Below are 13,791 nucleotides of genomic sequence, written 5' to 3'. Positions count from 1 at the left end.
TGGGTTGTCAAATATATTAGCAACTAAAGGAAGGCTTCCATCAGCACATGTGCTGAGTGGATTCAGTGACGGTCTAACCAATTTACTAGAAAACTTCTACAGAAGCATGATATACTTGCATCAGGTTCACAGTCTTACTAATTTACAGAGATTTTATGGTTTCTTGAAGTTCTTACGTCTGAAAGAATGAACTGATACCTGAAGAAAGCTGAGTCTAGTGAGAAAATGATCTGCTTAAATACCATTCAGTCTCATAAAAGAGTAACTATACAGTATTTATACCACCATCTACATTTCCATATTTATAAAAACTGATACAGGTACAATCAGTTAATAACTCCCGCTCCTTCTAATGCACAATAAAATAAGTTTTACTGATCAGCTTTGTGGTTCAGCTGCTAATTTGGAGGAGAAGGGGGGGCCTTGAAGGAGAGTGGGGTAAAGGCAGATTTAGGAGGTTTTTTTGCTTTCTGAAGAGAAAGCTCCAGGAAGGAATTGTTCTGAGTTCACTTTCAGGATGCTCCAGAGCAATCAATTAAAGACAAGAGTTTTCTTCCTTTCCAAAACAGGACTAAAACATTAACATATTTTAACATAAATATATTTTATGAAGTGAGACTCAATCAGAAAATGTTGGCTTTGTGTCTGTATCTTGCATTGGTAGCCAGCTGAGTCCAAGAATCAATTTTAAACTTGTACACTAAGGTTTGGCCTGAAAATCAGATACTGTTTAATGAAGTATACACTGTACCATATTATATTGCTTATGATACCAGAAACTACGCAATTACTGAGCTGCTATGCACCTATCCAGAGCCTAAAACCCAACTCCACTCTTTGCACTTACATAATAATTCCATGACAGAACATCTCTTGTAACTATTTCCCCACAAATAAGCCCAGCTGAGCTATAATTACATAAGAGCAGAATAAGACATGAGAATAGTGCGAAATAAGAACTTGCTCAGGGTGGATTGTTGGCTACAGGTAAAGCGCATGGGTTTGCTGAGTTGCAGGAAACCGATCACCCCCTGGACCCGAGGAGGATCGAGCACATCGCTCTGGACCCCGAGCAAACCGGGACAGAATGTGCTCACATCCTGCACTGTGTGGACCAGCCCTGCCAAACACACTATTTATAGTGTGTGTCTATATACATATGTAGCATAATATGCACTATATACAAATGGACACATGCGAGGGCGAAAAATCATGGACTCCACACAATCCAATGTGAATTCAAGTGAAGCCATTTATTACAGAGACAAGCCTCCTTATATATGCAGTTATTTCTTGATCACGCGTCCACGTTCCAAACACGCACTGGCTGATCGGATATTGTCCATGTTCAGGTCTTGTTATTATAGAATTACCTCCCTCTCATAACAGGTGTTGTTTTTCAGCCTTCGCGCCGGCCTTGGAGTTGCTCTGTCCAGTTCAGATATAAATCTCTATCTAACAGAAACCCATCTGCACAACAACCTTAAGAAAATCCCTCAAATCTCCCACAGACACACATCATATATAGAATATAGAAGCACTGGAGTCTGCACCTACACAGAAGTAGTGTATATAGTGTGTAAATATATACTTCTATACACATATAGAAGTGTATATTATTCAGAAGAGCGTGTGTGTAAATATATATATACGCAACAGCGTGTGTGTGTGTGTGTGTATGGATATATACATCCCGCCTAACACACATACTTCTGGATAAAGGAATAGCAGAGAGAATCGGTGGAATCGGTCAGAACTGGCACCAAGTCCCTGTGCTGACACTGATGCCACCACATCCCCTCGGTGACCCTGGCATCGAGAGGAACTTGGTCCTTCCAACGAACCCAGGGCAAAACACACCCTGGGGACAGATAGACTCTCCTATTTAAGTTTTGTTTAATATTTGCTTAGACTTAAAGTCTTTTGATCTAAGTACATGATTGAAGCCGGAGAGTTTGGTGGTTTGTGTATTTTCAATTAAATAAAAAAACTGTAGGTAAACTGGAAACACCAGGGGGCTGGATGTGCTTAACTTGGGGCTGCTCTGAACCCTTTTTTCCCAGCTGCTTAAACTTCGGTGTCACCCAAGGCACAAACAAAAACTTGTAGTGAGTGAATGGTGCTCAGTGGCTCTCACGGCAGTTCCAGCGCAGCGGCTCCAACAAAGCAGCTGTCGTGATTCTGAAGTGTCTTTGTTCCAGATGCTTTTTTCATCGTTTTCACAACGTCATATTTTTACTAACACTTAGATACACCCAACTTCAAAAATAAAGCTACACTAAATTACAATGCCAAGTCCAAGCAATTTTGTCAGGTTAATTTTCTCCATACTTTTTCCGAACTCAAATCAGCTGAATCAAACTCAGCTAATTTAACATGAGAGCAGCATCTTCAAAGGTGCTTTTCCTAAGTAAGATAATATCCAGTGCATAATGTATTTGCAAGCAGTAAGAGATATGCAATGTACACTTTAAGAAGGGCACGAGACTATCTGATAAAACTCGGGATACCTAATCTCAAAAGGAGAGTCTTCTTCAAGATACGACACTGACCAGAGTGAACAAGTGAAGGGAGTCAATAAGAAGTTTCACGGTAACATCAAACAGATCCTTATTTCTGTAATGCATATGACTTCACTGGCGTGAATCCTCTGTGTATTTTAAGACCACAGTTCTTACAGGGTTTAGTTGGATATTCCCTCTCCTTCACCCCAGGGCTCTGAGCCATAGCTGACCTGGGAATGTACTACAGGCTTTTCTTCCTTTTAAACAAAAATTCTGCTCTCACTTAAGAATGATATTTATAAAAAACAAGGAAGAGAGCCTTACTTATCATATTCAGCGTGCTATATCATAAATCAAAGCATAGTACTCTCGTGCAGTTCTAAATCACATTCTTCTGCCACCCACAAAGACCACATAAACCAGGAGTGTTGATGCACAGATAACAGTTACCCATCCAGAGGCATTTATTGGATTCTCTCACATCATACGACCTCATAAAGATCAAATATAAACTTCCTAATAAAATGCTGACACAAAAATACAACTACAATTACAAACACCCCAAAACCATAAAAATGCACCTACCTCTGAATACCTGTTCGTTTAATCCCAGCTACATTAGTTGTTCATAATGCCTCCACTGAACACACGTTTTAGTCTATTTAAGAGGTGAAGGCTACAGTAGCTCAGTTTTCCAATCCGATCTCTCTTTTGCAATTTCTGAGCACAGCAAAAATCCAGAGACTCAGATGAACTGCAGAATCATTTTTTTTTCTTTTTAATAAAAATCTAACAAACTTTATAAACACGTGTATTTCAGACTAAAAGCTCTTTGCATTTCCTCAGCCAAGCACTGATAATGTTGAACAGAAACACAATTTCTATGAAAATATCACGATTGTGGTAGCTATCATTCATCCCAACTAATACCTTTTAGTTGTATTTATGGCATTAGTCCAGTCCTACAACACATGCAAAAAGGAACAGAGTCTCCTTTGTTGTGTCCTTCCCAGGGAAGATGAAGAGTGCTCCGGGTTTGGCGAGCGGTTTAGTGCCAGTGTTAGTTGGGCCATGCTCCATACGTACCTTTCCAACCCATACTGAAAGCTGTGCTAACTTTTTCTCAGCAGAAGAGGAGAGGATTGTAATTGCTCAGAAAGCTGCCTTGACTTTAAACCAACATGAGATTTTGCTCTTTTACATCTGAGAACGACCTTCTCTGCTAACTGGCGATTCGTCCCAGTGTTTCATGCTTCCCCAGCTACCGATCTCTGCTACTCCTGTTCTTCCCTATCCCTCTTACCGACCCTTTTCTGTTCTCTCTACCCATCCCAGCACCCCCACAACTTCTTCATGTGCCCAGCTCCTTCCCTATTGCTCCTGATTACTACCAGGAGAAATTTAACCTAACAAAAAACCAAGATGAAACTAACATATCTGTTTTTCTGGTGCAGTTACCAGAGAATCATTGTGACTCTTTATAAACTCCACTTACACCTTCGGCATGATAATAATCATAATAATTCATGATAAATAGTTGTAAAAATTAAGAACCTTAGTTACAGGTAGGTTTTGATGGAAGTATCCTTTGTTGACTGCATGTTAGAAATTCCAACTCTTGCCTTCAAGAACTTAAATAAGAAATCAAAGGCCAACGAGGAAAATAAAACAAGTCAGTTTAAATGATGTATCGACCAGGGAACCATAAGGTAAATTAAGATATACACACTTATGTTACAAGTAAGTCATGGCAGTCACGACTCCTCTTTTCTTGTATAGAATCAATATATGGTTGTGCTTCCTCAGGAGCAGCCAAAGTAAAAGGCATCCTTTTGGAAAAGAGATCTTCTTGTACACAGTACAAACAACTGAAGAACAAAGTAGGTATTAATGAAATATATATAGCAGTTATTTTCACCTTCAGTTAAATTGTGCCCTATTTTATAGTGCTGAAATCGAAAAATCTTAAAATACCAACAAATCCCCAGGCACTTACTAACAAGGGTACTATAGAGATTTAGAGGCCTCTAGTGATTTCTGGAGTGCTAGTTTTAGTACCAGCCTCAGATGCTTCTGCATCGAAAATCTGCAGCCGATCACTCTCGTATTATTTTGGTTCTGTTATGTGTGGCGGGGAGAGTATTGTTTTCTATTACATTGGGATTCCGAGAGCTCAAGATCAAGTTTCATTGTCCGGCACAACACAAATGCACATGGAGCAGAGTCCTCCAGCTCCTGCAGAGATTCCTTCTGCTCCCGTTCACCATCTCAGAGACCCAAACCCCGCTACAACACCCATAGCAACACGGATTAGCACAAGCTGCATGTGGGCATGGAGACCCATAGTCCTTTCTGCAAGCACGCGGGCGCTAAACACAAAGTTTTGACCACAGATTTAGAGGCAGAGTTTGTGCTTATTTGTAGTTCGATACTATAATGCATCAGTTAGAACAAAAGGAACCTATGTGTGGTGAAGCGTTTCAGAATTTTTGCTGTTCTGGACCTTCTTGCCGCACCTTTACGAGATCACAAGTTGTTTCAAGTATTATTGTAGAGCAAAGATACATGAAAAAATTCAGCTGTTGTCTTCACCATACCCACAGGCATGCCATACTGCCCATGTGTCATCTACAAACAGAGCAACAGCTCACCAAAGCTAATATATAAAGGCATCTTGGCACGAATCCTGCCCAAAATGCACCATTTAAAAACTAAAGTCAGATAGGCAGGGCTTCTCAAAAGATACCTTTTCAGCCAAAATTCCTCCCCTCCCACACCCTTCCCTGTAGAGTTCTCAGCAGCACAGCAATTTACTCTAGATCTACAATGCTAAGCGATTTTTTCTGCTCAAAGTAATTTAGAGGGATGGGTAAACCAGACTAGGTTAAAAACGACAACAAAACAGAACAATTAGGCTGCTGAATTTTCACACAGATGTAACTATAGCTTTTCGCAGGATGGATTATGTTGGCATTCCTCGGAGCCCATGACCTGCAGTGAAGCTGCTCGCCCGGAATCGCCACGGGGAAGTCTCAGCTGGCACAAAATCACCACTGTCCTCGGTGCACAAGAACTCTGGAAACAGCCCAATAGCTCACGAAAACACAGCAAAGGGGTGTACTGGGTAACCTGCTATACTGGGTAACCTGGTATACTTGGTCTCAAATACTCCTGTTATTCCTGAAGAAGTCCCCAAGGATTACAGAACCCTTCATGGTGGCTGGAAGAAATAAAGATGCTGGCATTCCCCATAAAGCAATCTGGTTCTCAAAGTAATTTTTAATAATCTTCTTAGCAATACTTTCTAAATCCATGTATTTTTCCCATCTTCAAGAATAAGAACAATTTGTACAGATGTACATTTTTAAGAGTTTGCACCCTGCTGTTTTTCCTATTTCTTTACCCTTTTGAAATTATGAATATGTGTTGCACTGTTTTCCTTATATTTAAGTCATCCACAAAAAGTTCATGGTTCAATACTACAGAAACATCTCGGTGTGGACTCATCACTAAAAACAGTTCAACTATTTCTATATTCTACATCTTGCACCATTTTAAGTGACTTTTCTCCTATTGCTTTCTTTCAGTTTGTGCTCTAGTGTGACGTCCCCACCTACGATGCCTATGACAGTAAGAGGCGAACAGAAAGCACCATCAGTCATCACGTATTTTGCATCCTTGAAAGCAGGAGCAGCAGATGGCAGGCGAACTGGGATGGGATCTTTCTTGCAGTGCTGTTTTACAGCAATGGAGTCAACAGGGGTTGTTCGGTTCCCCTTTCTCTCAGCTACAAACAGATTCGTTTCCACCTGCAAACAGAGATGGGCTGGTGGTTAAAAACGGGTGCATTGCGACCGAGCAAAATCAGCTGCTCTGGTAGAAGCCGCCCTGCAATGTAAGTTCCTGCAACGAGAAATCTGCACCGCATATCGCTGCAGCATAATTAATTAAGCCTGACAACGCTCCTGTGAAATACAATAGGTGTAACCGCTAAACCAAATCATCCCTATAAACATCCAAATGTCAGCAAGTGAATTTATGTCAGATTTACTATTCAATCACAGGAAAAGAAAAATCACATATAGCTTCAAAAAAAAAAAGCACTTTACCTTTAGTAAAGCTCTCTCGTATTTTTGAATAGTAATAAAGAAATCAAAGGCATGACAGCCTTTTACAGGGATAACACCTCAGAACATTAGTAGATAAATCTTTGAAGAGGTAAGAAGTATTACCCGGATTTCCAATTGCAGAGTCATACGCTGTACTTGAGAATTCTCTGACGCTATACATAAAATATTACAACTATTAATTCACAATGACAATCTAAATAATTCAAATAGACTAAAAATCTCATCAATATCAAGATTTTGATAATTGGATGGGTTAGGTGGTAAGGCAAAATGTACTTTATAGGATATCACATCTTTAGGATCAGGGATCCCTAATAACACACAGTGAGACGAGCACAGACGTATGTTCCAAAAGTAACTCCAGCTTGGTTCTTTATGACTTTGGCTTGAAGGACTTTATTTTCTATACGATGTTTAAAGCGGCAGCGCAGCCACCGGCCGCTGGCTGCACTGTTGGTCAGCGAGTCAGCTCACCGAGTGCTGCCCAGTTAAAATTAACTACAGCTGCAATGTATCACTGTTTTTTCTAAGCATCTGAAAACATTCCTGCAAAGCCCGACCTCCAAAAATAAAACACAAATGAAAAGCAATGGTTTGCTTGGCAGCCACCTAGGAGAGGACGTTTTGACATTATTTTCATGTTATTAAATGGACGTTTTCCACTTAAAAACAAGAAGCTCCTGTCACAAATTATTTATATTTTCAAATACTTTATATGACATAAGAAAGTCATATAATGGCTTGCTGCTGTAACCTTTTCAAATAAAATAGCGGAATGCAAGCCATATATTCTTCCTTTGGAAATGCCATTGGCTATTTTGCGGGTTATTGCGACAGACAGACAACGCTTCAGTCCCAGCCAATGCAATACAGGAGCATTCAATAAAGCGTCCAAACTCCACCTGACTTCCTACAATACATTCACTTAACGTTAAGTGACTTTTCTTCTGTCGCTCTCTCCTAGTTCGTGCTGGGAAAAACAACAGACTCTTAAACTTCATCACCTTTTAACCAACTACGGTTTCAAAACGATTTGTTTAGGTAAAGTGGGGAAAACCGGAGCCTCGCGGCAAGTTTGTGTGCTTCATTTCAAGCACGACCAAAGAATAGGAAGTAGAACACAAACTTTTGTTCTTTGTTAGTGACTTTGTTCTGGTTCTTTCAGACACCGCACTTGTAAAGCCAGGCTGCCACCAACAGACAGCAGACGGACAGGAGGAGGTGAAGCTCATCTGCACTGCGCCGCGTCGCTCCCTAAACACCAACTGAGGAACGCGTACAAAACGCACGCAATATAACTTTTAGATGCTATGTAAAGTTCCTGGGTGGGAAAAATGATGCAAGCATCTTGAATTACCTACAGAAATCCCATGACTAAAAGAAGGTTTTGTGTGGCTGGAGATAGATACACAAATTTTCTCACAGACGATTTCTAAAAGTTAGACCGTATTTAGATAAAGAACAACACTGCACCTTTAAGAAAATGTTATTTTTCCTCAGGTCCTATCAAGGTAAATTTCATCAGTATTCAAAGAATGAGCAAAGCACTTCAACAATTTATTTCAATAAAAGAAGACTTAGCTGAAAGGAGTATAAATGATGAGAACTTGCTTTAAACTGATTTATTCCCTGCAGCAATAAAAGGAATGTTTCTTCACTCAGCTGTTTAATATGCAAATATGCAGAGCATCCAGCTTCTGACAGCACATCATTAATAAAACCTTGCACTAAGCAGAGCTCTCGATATTTCATCCTGATGAAAATACATGATGATGATTTTAGACTGTATAATTTCAGAGTTGGAACAATGTACTTCCCAGTGATGGAAACTCAGCAATCCACAGTTCTGGCGTAGGGTTTTTAATAAGTTAACCTATATCTGTAAGGGGGAGACATCTGTTTGCGAGAATTGCAAATACCGAAAATCTTATCACCAAACCCTCTCAACTGGACAATCCAAACCTTTGCTGGGAATCAGTCCAAAAAGAACCACGTTATTTATAGAAGAACACAAGAGTGGGTTTCTTTCTTAATCAACTCATTCCTCCTATTTACCAAGCTTTACATACTAAAAAAACTTCCTTTACCTCTACTTCTCCCAGCCACTATACAATCTGATACATCTTCAGCAAATGTGGAAATTAAAGCTATCCCTTAAAATTAATTAAAACAAAAAAAAGGAAAGAAGAAAGTCTGCAATTTGACTTCTTTCCAGTAGAATCTCAGATTAACTCTAATGTTTGACCATGCTGTAGCATTCTGCTTCTTGTGTTTATAGCCAAATTAAGTACACGATTTTTTCTTCATTTCTTGTACTAAAACTCTTACCTCTTTCCAAATAAGTTTTTTGAAAGGTTAAAAAGTATCAAGTGTTTGAAATCGGGAAGGGAATATTTGCCAGTACTTTGCTCTGAAGTGTTTCCAGTCTGTGGTGGGAAATGGGAAGCTGTACAGGAACGTTAAATGTTCTCAAGCGTCCCTTTGTGCAGAATTGATCCCAATGGGTACACAGAATGTTCATTTCTGCATTGGAATTCATACTCAGACGATGTTGCTCGCTTTACAACATGGAAACCGGAGGAGCGCTCATCTGCTCACAATCGTAGGTAACAACTAACAACTTGTTTGTGTTTGCTTTCACCTGAACTCCGCTATTCTCCTCCCACTGTAGCGCTGGGTCACATACAGAGACCCTTTCCGCACCGCGAGAAGAACCAAAAGAAATGACTTCGCATTTTAACCCAAAACTATTTCTACTATGACTCCATCATTTAGCGTATTTCAAAGAAGTTCGAAGGATTTTCCTTTGAATCCTTTCCCAGTGGGTACCTAGGAAACAAAACATCTTCGGGGCTGAATTTCAGGGGAAGTCTTGCAGGTTTTAGTAAACTTCTCCTAGCCAGTACTTTCCATGTTTCTGTTTGCTGTGCGTGGCAATACTCCCTCATAACTCAAATGGGATTAACCAATTAAACGTTTCCCAGTAGACTCTAAAATAGCTGCTCTTGGCATGTTTTTTGCATGGAACAAACCTCAGCGGGAGGATATGATAGAAATCTTGCACTATTTAAATATAGAATTGGGACATCAAAGAAAGGGTTGTATTGAAATAACATGGATAATTAAGGAAGTGGAGAACAGTAATAACTGATTTACATAAAATGCTAATAAGCCTCTTGACTTGTTCGGCACTTTTCTGCTTTAGGCATGGCAACTGTGGGTTCAAATGTGTGTACTGATTTGATTTTAGTATTGCATTTTAATTCCATGTTCTCCCCCTATTTTTAAGCTATAGCCAGGTCAGCCTGTACCTGGCGCCAAACCTTTTTCAAAACAAAACCCCAAAGAAATCAGAATCCCAGCATAAAACTGTGTAAAAGTTTTGTACACATTCATATCCGCACACGCATACAAAGCACGACGTGTAAAGACCTTTAATTACTTGTCTGCACGTGTGCGGATTCAGCTCGCATCCCTTCTCGTTCAGCTCACTTTCATGTCACGCTGAATAAGGCGTTACAAACAATCAATGCCATACTAAAAATGTTAAATGCTCTTCACAATTACCAGGACTGAAAAACTTGGAAGACAAGCGGAGTGTAATGGAAAGAACGTGTTTCCATGGCATTATGCTCCTTGCTAGTCAGATGGGACCTTTAGGGCACTGTACCAACCCTATAGGTTATAGCTATTTTATACTGTACCCTTGTGCCATTTGCTTCTGCAAAGAAATGATATGCTCTGAAATTCTTGTTTTATTTCACTCTGCTACTGATCTCTCCTCACAGGGCTACAGCAGCAGCGGCTTTGAGATGTGAATGTGAATGAGTGTCTGAGCTGCTCCTTCAGGACATGTCTGCGTATTGACCTTCAGCTTACCCTGTTTCCCTGTGAGCCCTCTAAGCATGATCCATCGCTTTCTCAGGCCATTCTCCCTTCACCCCATTGATGGGTTTCAGAGCTACTTAAATTTCAAAGTCCTGATGCGTTGCAGCAGTGGCCAGGGCTCAGCTTTGCTCACTTATAGATTGTACAAGGTCACAGTAAGGGAAGGGGAAAAAAAAAGCCAGAGCATTTATCAGGATGTATTGCTTTACTTTTTCTATCCATCACAAAGGCAATGATTCTATTTTAGTGAAAATCCATTGAACTCAGATCAAGTCAGATGGCTGTTATCATTGGAAACTCAAGAGCTGTCACACCATAATCGGTACAAATGATGAACACCGAAACGTGGGGCTCGAGGCCGCTTAATGGTCTTTAGTGAATTCTTTTCTGTTGCTTTTTAAACACCACAAAATCACGTTACTTAAATGGTTTCAATTCGAGAACACTAAGATTTTGTTATGCAAGTACAGTTGACTCAATTACAGAAAACCTGACGGCTACTGTGCAATTCAATGTTTTCTAGCAGCGTACCCCCTGCCACACACGCACCCCAGAACACGCATAGAGACCACCCGCTGAACCACAATTATTCACCTCTAAGTTATCCTGATTTTGGTGATCTCTGCGGTGAACTTCCCACTTGTAGCAGCCAACACCACCGCGCAGCATTAACTGGAACTCCTGCAGCACTATTTCCTTGTATTTTGTGAATGAGCTTTGGTAAAGTGTCCCTGTTGTAGAGCCACCCATGCGAGCAGGAGTTCTGTGTATGTGGGGAGGGGAAAAGAAATCAACCTTATTTCCTTCTCTTTCTCAAAGCACAGGCAGCTTAGTGCTTCTGTGATTTCAAATTAAAAAATGGGGGAACTTGACAATACTGAAAGGCACCAGAAAACTTCCTTGACATAGATATGGAATCAGCGGATATTATTCAGTACAAGTGTGTTTGAATTGCATCAGAAACACCGCGCAGAGGAGTGCAATGGAGCAGGGTGTTCGTTCTCCCCTGCACTCCACGCACGCTGATTATTCTCACACTTAGGCTCCGTCCTATTTCTATCAGTTGTGACAGACTCACCCTCTCCTTACTTGTTTCGATTTCATCACATGCACATAAGACAGACCAGCTACCCCAGGTTCTAGGAGACCTTGACAGACAATTAAAGCTGCCTCTCTAATTAAGAGAAAAATAGCAACAGACAACAACTTTGCTCCAGAGAGAAACAAGCCGTTCCGCAAAATTGTTATTTTCCTACTGAAATCCCATAATAAAATAATTGCCATCCGACTTTTGAAAGTAATAAAACAACCACCCAACCTTCTTCACTTCCCACACAGACCATTTACAGTCCTTGTTCAAAGCAAACATACTCAGCTTCACAACCACTAGCGAACCTTTGCCTTGAACACCCCCTCTCCTCCACCACGCCTGCACAACATGGTAAAGACATGATGGTTATGTACGAGCGTCCTAAGCTACCCAGAACTTTTTATTGTTTAAAACCGTGTTTAGATTTCAGGTTTTGACCTCCTCCCATGAAGCCAGAACAACACTTTTTGAGCATAAAGTACCTCAAACCACATGAGATTTCAGGAGAGAGCGAAGGGACGAAGGAAACAATCATTTCCACTGAACGGTGAAGAACAGTACATATTTATTAGGACTATTATTATAAAGCATCCATAGCACCTTATAAAGAAAATAGTCAAAGCCTGCTAGTTAACTGGGCAGATTTAAGTCACTGCCACATTCACAAGGCCAGTGTGGCCTCTCCAGTCACTCACAGCAGCTCCAAGGCTGTTCTATATGGTTTCAGCTTCTACTGAAGGGCAAAATTGAAAAGAGGAATAAACCTAGTGCAAAATGGATTGAGCCTTGCTCCTCACCTGCCTTCTTCCTAGAGCGGGCAGTCTAGCCAGCAAAATGCGCTTGCACCTTCTGCAGCACAGCAGTGACTTTGCTGTCTCCAAAAGGTGTCGAAGCCACAGGAGTGGAGTGGGGATCAGCAGCAGAGATCTCTGTGCATCTGGACACCTAATACGAATATTTATTTAATATTTTATTTAATATATTCCAAGCAAAGCCACAGGAAACACAGGCTTGTCGTTCCTCTCTGTTTTCAGCCATCGATGCTTCCAGAAACCTGGACCAGCGATGGCTGTGCACAAACTTCGGGAGCCCCCTTAAAACTCCTGCGGAGCGGCATTAATAAACCTTAGTGCAATGGAGGATCAACCCTGTGCTCTGTGCTTCAAGAAGCAGAAAATCTTAAATAGGCTGGCATTATGTCTTCAAACCTTTTTTTTTAATAAACATTAAAACAAATATAATTTTAGGAAGCTCTATGCTTAAAATAGTACATTTTTCTTTAATGAGGAAAGTAGACCTTAACTTCCCGTCTAATAAAAAATGATCATAATTTTTGTGGATATTTTAAATGTACCAAGTAACAATTCGGAGACTTTTAGCTGTAGTCACTTGTGCATACCGCGCATGCTCAGGGGAGAGCACACAACATAATAAGAGCTGTGCTAGGATGTATTTTCAGCAGTGAAATACCCTGGGCAAATAACTGATTTCCTCCTATGTTAGAGTGGATATTCGAGAAGATACAGCCACTAAAAATATGCTTAAAATGTATATACTGAGAAACTTTTATTGCTTACTGTTTTGCAAGATGAATTAAAATGATACTTTCTGAGCACCACCTTGATCCCAAAGCACAAGGGTCTATCCAGGTCTTATTTCATTCTCCCACAAAGCCAAACTTTTCAAGAACACATCTGTAAAATCCTGAATCTTTCTGGCAAATAGCATATGGGTCCAAATCCTGACAATTCAGTTTGAGTACAATTGAAACCTCCCTCTAATTTAAAAAGAAGGGGGGAAAAGGCAAGCAAAACAAAGTGAAAGCCCTTAGCTTCTATTTTATAACAACAAAGACACGTTTTCATCACGCTGCTCTTACGGGTTGTGAATCTTAATTGGCCAATGCCAGTAAAGTTCTCTGGAATCCTCATATGGTATTGAAGTTGCCGTAGGAATATGTAACACTTGTCACTGATTCACTAAATACAGTCCAGAGAGAACCAGGAGCAAAAGACAGAGCATCAGTCCTGGAATGAAAATACAGACAGAATTTTCAACAAGCTTAAAAAAGGGAAACCACAAAAAAGTCCCTCTTAAATAATTTTTGCTGGGCACAAAATTCACTGCAACTTTGAGCAGTTAAGATGTGCTTTTCCTTTTCTACCCCTTATAGGTTTTC

The 13,791-nt window shown here is 40.4% G+C and overlaps 1 protein-coding gene across 4 annotated transcripts in view; it reads right to left on the bottom strand.

Annotated features, from left to right (window-relative positions):
- Positions 1-13,791, bottom strand: part of WWOX (WW domain containing oxidoreductase) — a 467,497-nt gene that overhangs the window by 236,922 nt on the left and 216,784 nt on the right. Inside the window, exon 9 of one of the 4 annotated variants that reach the window (XM_071814354.1) lies at positions 5,816-6,313. The exons of the other annotated variants lie outside the window; for them this stretch is intronic. Within the exon in view, the coding sequence (XP_071670455.1) occupies positions 6,059-6,313 (255 nt within the window). The 3' untranslated portion in view covers positions 5,816-6,058. Of the gene's footprint in view, positions 1-5,815; positions 6,314-13,791 lie in introns of those variants that run through there. 4 annotated transcript variants of the gene reach the window in all.

This window comes from Patagioenas fasciata, chromosome 13 (assembly GCF_037038585.1).
Source record: "Patagioenas fasciata isolate bPatFas1 chromosome 13, bPatFas1.hap1, whole genome shotgun sequence".
NCBI classification, from domain to species: Eukaryota; Metazoa; Chordata; class Aves; order Columbiformes; family Columbidae; genus Patagioenas; species Patagioenas fasciata.
Note: the sequence above shows the minus strand (reverse complement) of the source record. Positions and strands in the feature narration are given on the sequence as shown.